Source organism: Dromiciops gliroides, chromosome 3 (assembly GCF_019393635.1).
Source record: "Dromiciops gliroides isolate mDroGli1 chromosome 3, mDroGli1.pri, whole genome shotgun sequence".
Lineage (NCBI taxonomy): Eukaryota > Metazoa > Chordata > Mammalia > Microbiotheria > Microbiotheriidae > Dromiciops > Dromiciops gliroides.
Genome location: NC_057863.1, coordinates 641,603,681 through 641,615,884, shown reverse-complemented (window position 1 = coordinate 641,615,884; position 12,204 = coordinate 641,603,681). Strand labels below are relative to the sequence as shown.

General features: G+C 44.3%; 1 protein-coding gene across 1 annotated transcript in view; it reads right to left on the bottom strand.

Moving 5' to 3' along the window:
* Nucleotides 1-7,026: 7,026 nt before the first annotated feature.
* LOC122746568 (zinc finger protein 420-like) overlaps nt 7,027-12,204 on the bottom strand; it is a 47,163-nt gene continuing 41,985 nt past the window's right edge. The window contains exon 7 of the mRNA XM_043992287.1: nt 7,027-8,874. Within this exon, the coding sequence (XP_043848222.1) occupies nt 7,882-8,874 (993 nt within the window). The 3' untranslated portion in view covers nt 7,027-7,881. The remainder of the gene's footprint in view (nt 8,875-12,204) is intronic.

The window sequence follows — 12,204 nt, the reverse complement described above, 5'->3', positions numbered from 1 at the left end:
CAGTTGCCTCACTAAAAAAAACAAATAAACAAACAAACAAATAAATAAATAACCACAAAAAAACTCCAATAGATTAGGAAGCATTTATTCAGGACCTACTCTGTGTCAAGGACTGTCCTAGACTTTAGAGATATAGATGATAGAGAAAAGATTTATTAAATGATTGCTTATTATGTGACATTTCCTGTGTTGAATCTGAGGATTCAAACACAAGGAAACAAGACTACTACTTCCAAGGAGTTTATATTCTGATGAAGAAGACAAAAGCTAGAGGAGGTCCAGAAAGCAGGTGGCCTGCAAAGGTGCAAGACTGCTTAGGAGGTGGAGTGAAGTCAATTTTGTTCAGTTGTTTCAATTCTGTCTAATTCTTTGTCACCCCATTTGGGTTGGCCATTTTCTTCTCCAGCTCATTTTACAGATGAGGAAACTGAGGCAAACAGGGTGAAGTGACTTGCCCAGGGTCATATAACTAGTAAGTGTCTGAGGTTGAATTTGAACTCAGGTCTTCCTGACTCCAGGCCTGGTGCTCTCTCCATTGTGCCACATAGCTGCCCCAACTTCCTAATACCTGGAGCCATCTATCCCAAAGGATGACTCTATGTCCCAGAAAACAGTGATCTCTGTCCCATCCCCCCATTCTTCAAACAGAAGCTGTAGAGGGAGGTTATTATTCAGCTATGCATTGGACCACTTCAATTGCCCTCCGAGATCCAACTTGGAGATTCTATGACTATCCAGTCCCCTGAAGCCTTTGCTTGTTTTCTTATTTGAACTCATCTAGACAACTCATCTTATCCTTACTTGTCCAGCCCCATGCAGAGGCTAAAATTGCAAGTTATTCCTTTAGGATACTCCCTAATACATAATGAAAACCCCTTTGAGGCTGGAGAGAGATCCAGACTTCCAACAACTTTCTTGGGAAGGGGCTGGTGGTATCATTAGTCAGAGCTGTCTCACCCAGGGCAGTTGGAATATGTGAATCAGCCACCAGCACTTGGGAACACTGCAGCAAAGGTTGGGATAGAGAAGGGATTATGCTGCAGAGAAGTGGGAGGTCAGGGATGAACTTCTGTAGGATCCTATCCCCTATGAGTGGGACTTTAAGGAAAGCTGAGCACCCCACCAGCAGAATTGATACTTTCAAATGGTGATGCTGGAGGAGACTTTTGAGAGTCCCTTGGACAGCAAGGAGATCAAATCAGTCAATACTTATAGAAATTAATTCAGGCTGTTCACTGGAAAGTCAAATACTGAAACTGAAGCTTACATACTTTGGCCACATAATTAGAAGATGGATTCATTGGAAAAGACCCTGATCTTGGGAAAAAATTGAAGGCAAAAGAAGGAGACTGCAGAGGATGAGGTAGATGGATAGTGTCATGGAAGCAATGAACATCAACTTGGACAGACTTTGGGAGATGGTGGAGGACAGAAGGACCTGGTGTGCTATGGTCCATGGGGTCACAAAGAGCCAGGCACAACTGAATGACTGAACATCCCCTATCAGAAATGAGAACTGGGCTCCTGGGCTGGGGTGATGGCGGATGCAGTAACTGCTCTCCTGTCTAGTGGCTTTGTATGACATGGGGTGGGGAGAGAGAAGCATCCTGAACCCCAGCATGAAACACCACCTTTTGGGTAGAGACTGGGAAATCTTACACTTGACCCACACCATCCCTACTTTTGCAATAGTGTCACTGCTCTGGGACCCCCTGGGAGCCAAGGTGGTGGCTGGGAATGTTCCAAGGACTAGCAGCTGCCTTCTGCTCAGCTGGGATCTCTCTTGCGCTCACTGCCACCTGGCTCTCCCCTCGTCTGTCTGTCTGTCTGTCTCCTTCCTGTTTGCTAACTTGTTAAAATCAACTCAAGTTGTTGAACACAAACACCAGAGTCATATGGGGCTGGGGGGGTGTGGGGGGGTGACTGGAGACTGTTTTCATTTGGGTTTGATTTGGCATCTGTCTGTGACCAAACAGCCAGTAAGTATCTAAATGATTGAATGGGTACATTTGTAGCGAGGAAGGTTATTAACAACCTCCTTGTTGGAAAAACCAAAAATATTAAGATTTCTTCTGGTTTATGAAGGAAGCCCTTTCCAGATGCCTCAAAAAGGTCTCTTGGAAAGGTAGGTGATAGGTGGAGGACAAAGAGGTCTCTCATAAGGAAAGGAATGAAGGGTGGACCCTGGACTGTGCACAGAGAAAACCTCTTGTTTTAAGAGTTCTTACTTTCCTTTTCTTCAGAAAGGATTAGCCCAAGGATTAGCTCACTCAAGGGAAGAGCGCTTCTAGTCAGAAGAGATTCTGGCTATTGATATAGACATTGATCTCTGGGGGGAGTGGTCCAGGAAACAATGGGATGGTGGTTATTGTGTTACTGAGCTAGTCAGGAATGTTAACCCCAAACTGGATTTTTACGTTCTATGATTTTTCTTCTCTAAGATTCCTATATATATATGATCTTTTTTTTTTCTTTTTCTTTTTTTTTTCTGGAGGGCAATAAGGATTAAGTGATTTGCCCAGGGTCACATAGCTAGTAACTGTCAAGTGTCTGAGGCTGGATTTGAACTCAGGTACTCCTGAATCCAAGGCCAGTGCTTTATCCACTGCACCACCTAGCTGCCCCCCCATATTTTTATCTTAGGGAGAGACATATCAGAGGGCATGGAGGAATGATGCTGATTTAGATATCTCTAAGACAGAAATGACCCTGTTATTAATGTTAAATTAATTTGTTTCTGACAGACTTGTGCCTAAAACACAGAGTACAATATTAATCTTTTAGCATTATTGGGGGGGGGGCTATAAACACCTGAATCTGATATTTAAATCATAGAAAAGTTTTGTGTGTGCCTATCTGCCCAGTTACTCCTCACTGTGCAGAATTTCCTTCTCCAGCTCATTTTACAGATGAGGTAAACAGGGTTAAGTGACTTGCCTAGGGTCACACAGCTAGTAAGTGTCTGAGGCCAGATTGGAACTTGGGAGTCTTCTTGATTCCAGGTTTGGTGCTCTATGGCGCCCCCTAGCTGCCCCATCAATCTGGTAATCCTGTTTTCAAAAAATTAAAGAGGGGGTGGCTAGGCAGTGCAGTGGATAAAGCACTGGCCCTGGATTCAGGAGGACCTGAGTTCAAATCTGGTCTCAGACACTTGACACTTACTAGCTATGTGACCCTGGGCAAGTTACTTAATTGCCTCGCAAAAAATTAAATAAAAATAAAGAGGTGAGATACCCCAACCATTTTATAAATCATATGAAACGGAATCATTCCCCTTTCAGGCTCAGCTGTCTCTGATTCCATTGGGCCAGAGATTAGAAAAAATCTTAGAAAAAGGAAAAGCAGATAAGAGGCCTTCCTTCCCAAAGATAAGAATGGGGAATGACACCTTGAGAAAGGCTCCTTAACCTAAGATCCATGAATGTGGTTCTTTTAAAAAATGGTTTGATTTAAAACAACTCTGAGGTACCACCTCATACCTATCAGATTCGCTAATATGACAAAAAAGGAAAATAATAAATGTTGGAGCTGTGGAAAAATTGGAACACAAATGCATTGTTGGTGGAGTTGTGAACTGATCCAACCATTCTACAGAACAATTTGGAACTATGCCCAAAGTGCTATGGGGCTGGGCATACCCTTTGACCCAGTAATACCACTACTAGATCTATATCCCCAAAAGAGAAAAGGACCTGCATGTACAAAAATAATTCTAGCAGCTCTCTTTGTGGTGGCAAAGAATTGGAAATCAAGGGAATGCCTATCAATAGGGAATGGCTTAACAAGTTGTGATATATGAATGTAATGGAATACCATTGTGCTGTAGAAAATGATGAACAGGCAGATTTCAGAAAAAACCTGGAAAGACTTAAGTGGACTGATGCTGAGTGAAGTGAGCAGAACCAGGAGAACATTGTACACAGTAACAGCAACATTGTGTGATGATCAACTGAAGGGTTGGCAAATGCAGTAACTGCCCTTCTGTCTGGTGGCAGGACAGGGATGCTCCTAGGAATAATTGCAAGTTGAAGGGACTCTCTATAGTCCTGACCTTGAAGAAAAGGATACACTTAGGGCATATCAAATCCTTTCAGCCTCCAAGACATAGGAGTATTATATAAATTCCCCATCAAGTCACAGAATGTCAGAATGGGAGGGGACTCTGTGAGGTCTTTTTGCCCAATCATCTCCTTCGGGGAGCACCAGTCCCCTCTACCACAGGTCCAGCCAATGCTTATCTGCCCTTTGCTTGAAGATCTCCCATGGCATCTTTTTGTTTTGTTTTGTTTTTTGTGCAGGGCAAAGAGGGTTAAGTGACTTGCCCAGGGTCACACAGCTAGTAAGTGTCAAGTGTCTGAGGCTGGATTTGAACTCAGGTACTCCTGAATCCAGGGCTGGTACTTTATCCACTGCACCACCTAGCTGCCCCCTCCCATGGCATTTTCTACCTCAAGATATAGTCTATTTCTGAAAGAGGGAGCCCAATTGTCCCTTTCTAAATTTTCCCAATCGGCCCTATGAGTTCCCTCTGAGAATGGGCCATTCTTTCCTTCTGCAATTTAAGGAGCAGAGGGGACTGGCCAGCCTGAGGCACAACAAGGGCCATGATCCTGGGGATTGTCTTTCTAGCGTTCCTCTCACACCTGTGCTCCCGCTGAGGACCAAGACTTTTAGGCAACTGTGGCCCAAGGGAAGTTCCCTGTCCTTTTTCTTTCTCATCATGCTTGGGGTTTGGTCATTGTGCCAAACATGGTAACTTCACATGTTGTGGCTGTTTTCTCTCTGTTTTCTTATCACCTATAATGGGGAAAAGGGGAAGGTGGTGACTAAAGGTTTTTTTTACCCTTAATGTTGACCCTTTTTTTTTTTTTGGTGAGGCAATTGGGGTAAAGTGACTTGCCCGAGGTCACACAGCTAGTAAATGTTAAGTGTCTGAGGCCGAATTTGAACTCAGGTTCTCCTGACTCCAGGGTTGGTGCTCTATCCATTGCACCACCTAGCTGCCCCAATGTTGACCCTTTTTGAACTCTTCTTGAGTTCAAATCTGGCCTCAGACATTTACTAGCTGTGTGATCCTGGGCAAGTCACTTAACTCTGCCTCAGTTTTCTCATCTGTAAAATGAGCTTAAGGAAGATATGACAAGCCACTCCAGTATCCCTGCCAAGAAAACTCCAAATAGGATCATGAAGAGTCAGATATAACTGAAAAATAAAATAAAAAAACAAAACCCAAAAAAACAAACCCCAAACCCAAATATTTTTCAAGCAAAGCAACTAAAGAAATAGCTGGTTGGGACAGTGAATCTGTGAACTTTCCTTGAAATATTATTTACAATATTATTGTTGGTGGAGTTGTGAACTGATCCAACCATTCTACAGAAAGACCCAGTAATACCACTACTAGATCTATATCCCCAAAAGAGAAAAGGACCTGCATGTACAAAAATAATTCTAGCAGCTCTCTTTGTGATGGCAAAGAATTGGAAATCAAATATTATTTATTTACAAATATTATTTAAGGATAGCTAGATGGCCCAGTAGATAGAGCACTGATCTTGGAATCAATGACTCATCTTCTTGCGTTCAAATCCAGCTTCAGACACTTACTAGCTGTGTGATCCTAGGCAAGTCACTTCACCCTGTTTGCCTCAAGTCTTTATCTGTAAAATGAGTGGGAAAAGGAAATGGCAAACCACTCCTGTGTTTTTGCCAAGAAGACTTTGAATGGTCGCACAAAGACTGGGTCATGACCCAGCAACAACGTCTACCCATCAGAGCCATTCTCTGAAGTCTGGGCTGGAAAGTCCCACTCCTACTGCTCTCATAATGGTCATTTCTGGAGGGGACTAAGGCAGGAGCTCTGATTGATGTCTGTGAATCACCCTAATTATCAATGATCCTACAGACTTAAGCAAGGGCTTCTCTGGATAGGTCTCGAGACTGGGTAAAGGAGATAGTCACTGAAATTGCCCTTGGGTGGTTTAGTCTTTCCCAGGGCTCCTTGTTCTTACTTATATGACAAAATAAACAAATTGTTTTCAGGATCACCCTAATTTTTCCCCCCTATAATTTTTCCTGAAATGAGATTTCACTGGCATAGAAAACTCTTGAGGAAGAAAACCCCTCCACCAATGTAGACTGCCAACTGTTTAGAAACTCAATAGTCTCATAGAATTTTCTGGGTCACAAAGAAGTGAACTTCCTAGGGCACCATGGCCTGTTAAGTGTCAGAAGTGGACCTGAATCTTGGTCTGCTTGACACTGAGGCTGGCTCTGTGTCCAGTGTGCCCATGCAGGTAATGGGATGGTGAGTCTAGAGTCACCTCCAGCTATTCTAAAACAGCCAGCAGAGAGAAGGGAAGTGCTAAGGAAGGAACTAAGCCCTAGGAACACCCAGGCTGCAAGGATGCTAAAATCAAGATAAGCTTGGGATGAGTTTAAAGATGTAGGGGCATGTGTGTGTATGTGTGTGTGTGTGAGATTTCCTTCCTTCCTTTTTTTTTTTAAACCAAACTCATGTGCTGGTTGTGGGTGTTAGGCCAGGAAGAGAGCTGAGGCTAGTGATAGAATCAAAGAAAGTTCACAGGTTCACTGTCCCAACCAGCTATTTCTTTAGTTGCTTTGCTTGAAAAAGCATTCTGTATGTGTGTTTAAAACTTGTTTGTGGTTTTAGCCAACGGATTTCTTCAGGAAAGTGCCCCAGGTGGCTGTTATTTGACATCACAGACTTGGCATCTTACAAGTTTTGAGGATGTGACTGACTCCTGGTGGAGGAGTCTAAGGGGAAGAGGAAAAATAAAGGGGAAAACCCTTTTATAATCAATCAACAAAGAAACATCTATTAAATGCCTACTGTGTGCCAGGCACTGTGCTAAGGGCTGGGGATACAAAAAGGCAAAAGAGAGGCCCTGCCCTCAAGGAGCTTACAATCTAAGGGGGGGGGGAGACAACAAGCAAACAAATATACACAAAGCAAGCTTTGTACAAGATAAATAGGAAACAATTGACAGAGGGAAGGCACTGGAATCAAGATGGACTAGGAAAAGGCTTCCTATAGAAAGTGGGATTTTAGGTGGGAAGCCAGGGAGGTCAGTAGTCCAAGCAGAGGGAGAGTGTTCCAGGCAGAGGGGACAGCTAGAGAGAATGCCAAGAGCTGAGACATGGAGAATCTTTTGTCTTGTTCATGGAACAGCAAGCAGGCCAGTGTCACTGGATTGAAGAGAATGTGTTGGGGACTAGGGCACAAGAAGACTGGAAAGGTGGAGGGAGGGAGCTAGGTTATGAACGACGCTGACGGCCAAACAGAACATTTCGTGTTTGCTCCTGGAGGCCACCGGAGTTCACCTAGTGGGATGGCGATACGGTTGATCTGTACTTTAGGAAAATCATTTTGGCGGCTGTATGGAGGATGGACTGAAGTGGGGAGAGACTAGAGGCAGGCAGCCTCCCCCCCGCCCCCAGACTATTGACATAATCCAGGTGTGAGGTGGTGGGGGCTTATAAAAGGCGGGTGGCTATGTCAGAGGAGAGAAGGGATGCTGAAAAGGTAAAATTAGAGGCCTTGGCAAGAGCTTGGATATGGGGAGGGGTGAGAGGGAGTGAAGAGCCATCCTCGGCTGGAAGCCTGAGGCACTAGGAGGGTGGTGTTGTCCTCTACAGTGACAGGGAAGGTAGGAGGCGGGAAGAGTCCAGGGTAAAGATGATGAGGTCATTTTTGGACACAGTGATTTCAGATGTCTACTGGACGTCTTGTTTGAGATGTCTGAAAGGCCATTGGAGATGTGAGACTGGAGGCTGGCAGAGGTGCCACAGCTGGTGAGAGTTTGGTGCTTGGCTATTTGATAAAGAGATGAGTTTGGCCTAAGCTTTTCTCAACAAGCCTTACACTCCAAGGGTTATTCTCTTGTGAGAAGTCTTGTGTTTGATGAGGGATGAACGCCACCTGAAGAATTTCCCACATTCCTTGCACTCATAAGACTTCTCTCCAGTATGGGTTTTGACATGCTCTGTGAGAGATGAGCTATAGCTGAAGGATTTCCCACACTCATTGCATCGATAGGGCTTTTCTCCAGTGTGAGTTCTTAAATGGTGGGTAAGGGATGAGCTGTAGCTGAATGCTTTCCCACATTCATTGCACTGATAGGGCTTCTTACCAGTGTGAGTTTGATGATGTTGAGACAGGGAGGTACAGTAACTGAAAGCTTTCCCACATACCTTACATTTGTAAGGTTTCTCTCCTGTATGAGTTTTCTGGTGTTGAATAAAGGCTGAGCAGTACCTGAAGGTTTTCCCACATTCGGTGCATTCATAGGGTTTCTCTCCGGTGTGAATCCTCTGATGCTGAGTGAGGAAGGAATTCTGGCTGAAGGCTTTCCCACAGACACTGCACTCGAAAGGCTTCTCTCCAGTGTGAATTTGTTGATGCTGATTAAGGACTGAGCAGTAGCTGAAGGACTTTCCACACTCACCACAAACATAAGGTCTCTCCCCTGTGTGAATTCTCTGGTGGTAATACAGGGAGGCCCTTTGGCTGAAGGCTTTCCCACAGTTACTGCATTTATAGGGTTTCTCTCCAGTGTGAATCCTCTGATGCTGAGTGAGGAAGGAATTCTGGCTGAAGGCTTTCCCACAAACACTGCATTCATAAGGCTTCTCTCCAGTGTGAATTTGTTGATGCTGAGTAAGGACTGAATAATACCTGAAGGCTTTCCCACATTCACTGCACAAATAGGGCTTCTCTCCAGTATGAGTCCTCTGATGGTAACACAGGGATGATTTCTGGCTAAAAGCTTTCCCACATTCATTACACTCAAAAGGTTTCTCACCAGTATGGATTCTCTGGTGTTTGGTAAGGCATGTGCTCCAGCTGAAGGTCTTCCCACACTCATTACATTTATAAATTTTCTCCCTACTGTGTGTTTTCTTGTGGGTAACTGTCCCCTGCCCTAATTGCTTCTCCAGATTCCTCTGCTGCCCCTTTAACTTGTCCTCACATTTCCAGGTTTCTTCCAATTTTGAGTCCCTGGGACCATCTTTAATAACTTTTTCCAACACTAGAGATGACATTTTGGTCTCAGACGTACATTCCAAGTCTGAAAGGAATAAAAAAGAATACATAAATTTCCTGTTCTCTGAGCTAGGAAAGAAAACAAAAGTCCTCAACAGGAATGGGAAAATGAAATCAGTGCTTGTCAGTGTCAATTCAAAAAGGGAACAGTCAGAGGAGACCTACATCCAAATCTAGCCTTAATACTTACTAGTTGTAAGACCCTGGGCAAGTCAGTTTTCTAGTCTGTAAAATGGAGATAATAAAGTATAACATTCCTATCTCCCAAGGGTTGTTGTGAGGGAAAGGCTTTGTAGATTGACAATGGCTCCATAGATGGGAGCTAATGATTCACATTTATGCATATGCCCTGTGAGATCTGGGGCATGCTTTTTTTTCTCCCTGCAGCCCTGGGCCATAGGCAGCTTGGCCCAGGAGAAGAATGGTGGGAATGGTCACTGGAGGATGAGTTTAGCCATGGTGGGATCATGTGAAAGATGAGAGTATGCATCAGTGGGAGGAGCAGGCTGGGTTTAGGGGAGATGGCCTTTCAGAGTGCTGCTCAGGTTCTACAGACTGATCCTCACCTCTCTTTGCTTTCCAAGCCATACTCCTAGAAAATGCTGTGTACACTCATTGCCTCCAAATTTTCACCTCCCAACCCCTTGTAAGCTGGCTTCTCTCCCTACCACTTTATTGGAAACCATTAGTGGCAATGCCACCAAAAATTTCTTCACTCCTCAAGCCATGGGCCTCTTTCTCAGTGCTCAGCCTTCTTGACTTCTCTGCAGTATCTGACGTTACAGACCCTGGTCCGGCATAGTTTGCTTCCTGGCCATCAGAATAGCCTCTCTGCTCCTTTTGCCAGTTTATCATCCATATCCTGTCCCCTACACAAAGTGCGTGCAGCCTAGGGCTCCACCCTGGGCTCCCTCCTCTTTCTTTTTTATCTTACACTTTTTTGTCAATCTCAGCTCCAGTGGACTCAATGATCATCCTTAAGCAGATGATGTTTACATCTATACACCCAGGCCTCCTCTCTTTTCTGAGCTACAACTCCCCACCTCCAGCTGCCTGCTTGACATGCCTAGATGTCCTGGGGCCACCTCAGATTCCACATGTCTAAAACTGAGCTCTATTTCCCCAGCCATCCTCTGAAGCATCCCTATCTTAGGTAAGGGGCCCCCACCCTTGCAAGTCACTTGGGTTTACAACCCAGGAATCACCTTTGACTCCCATTCATCTCTCATATCTAATCAGTTCTGCCTCCTTGACATCTTTGTGTCCATCCCTTCTCTTGAAGGGATCTAAGAGGAGCTATCCACTTCTCTAACAGATACCTCGACTGACACTTTCCCTGAACCTCCTGTCCTTGGGTTTCCCTCCCCCATAAGTAGATCCTATCTGTGTGTGTGTGTGTATGTGTTTGTGTAATGTTGCACACTGTCAGACAGGGCTGATGGGCCAGTTGGCTTTTCTACCTTTTGTTAAAAACAGAAGGCTAAGGGGCAGCTAGATTCAGGAGGACCTGAGTTCAAATTCAGCCTCAGACACTTGATACTAGCTATGTGACTCTGGACAAGTCATTTATCCCTCACTGCCCCATAAAAACCCCAAAAAACAAAAACCAACTAAACAAACAAACAAACAAAAAAACCCAGAAGGCTTACTTGGTAAGGGGGGGGGGGCCATATTCAGAAATAAAAGGAATGTGAAAATACAAAGCATAAAAAAAAACCAAACAGATGGAAAGAGGAGTCACAGCCCCAATAAAGGTACGGATGAAGGGAAAAGTAGGCCATAAGCCTGCAAACAAGAAAGGGTGTAGCAACATGCTTTACATGATCACACAAATGTAACCTCTATTAGATTGCTTGCTGTCTGGAGAGAGGTGAGGGAGGGAGAAAAATCTGGAACTCAAAATGTTATTTAAAAAATAAATGTTGGGGGCAGCTAGGTGGCTCAGTGGATAGAGCACCAGCCCTGGATTCAGGAGGACCTGAGTTCAAATCCAGCTTCAGACACTTGACACTTACTAGCTGTGTGACCCTGGGCAAGTCACTCATTGCCTGGCCAAAAAAAAATGTTGAAAAAAAGAGAAAGTAGCAGAGGCTATATTTAAACTCAAGTCCTCTGATTTTGAGCTCAGTGTGCTTTCCTATAGGCCATGTTACTTGTCCACATTAGGGCCAATCAATAAATCAATGGGTAAACATTAAAAAGAAAAGCAAAGATAAGGTGCCAGAGAAAATGGGTATGATAGTTTAGCCTTGCTTTGGTAGACAACAAGGAGTCACTTGCCTGTGGGCAAGGCAGTTACGTGATTCCATGCTTTTCTACCAAGGAGATTAAAAGATTAGAATGAGGGACAGAAACGGGGAATTGTGCCTGGTTTTGGAAGCATTAAATGAGTCACCCAAGGGGAGGATCCTAAAGGCAAGAAAAAAAATGGAGTTAGGACTGAAGATTATCAGAGGCAGAAGAGAGAGTTGAAATGACTTCCTGAGGATGTGGAATGTCCAGTGAACTGAGCAAAAGAAAGGGTCTTGAAGACCCTTATCCTCCATTATTAGGATAATGAGGGAAGAAGACAAAAAGGAATTAAAAGGGTGAGGCAGAAAACCACCCAATCTTTCCTGTTCAAAATGCATTTAAGTGATCAGAGGAGTAAAACCAGCTTTGGTCAGGGAGCCAGACAAAGCTCCCTTAACAGGGTCCTTCCAGGAATGCTCACTTGGAAGGGAGACTGAGGCACTGAAGGGGTGAAGGAGCCTTGGGAGTAATTTCTTCATGACTAGGCCAGGGGGTGGAGGGGTCTTATCAGTCAGGGAAAGAAAGGAGGATTAGCTTTTCTCCTTTTTTTTTCTTGTTTCTGACCTAGAAGAAAAAAGATCAAGGAATAGGAGATGTAGGAAAAATCTTCCTTGAAATTAAAGGCAGGGCAGCTAGGTAGTGCAGTGGTTAAAGCACCGTCCCTGGATTCAGGAGTACCTGAGTTCAAATCCAGCTTCAGACACTTGACACTTACTAGCTGTGTGACCCTGGGCAAGTCACTTAACCCTCATTGCCCCGCCAAAAAAAAAAAAAAAAGAAAGAAAGAGATTAAAGATGGAGCTTTTATTCCAAAGCCCATGATAAAGCACTGGATGAGTTGAGTA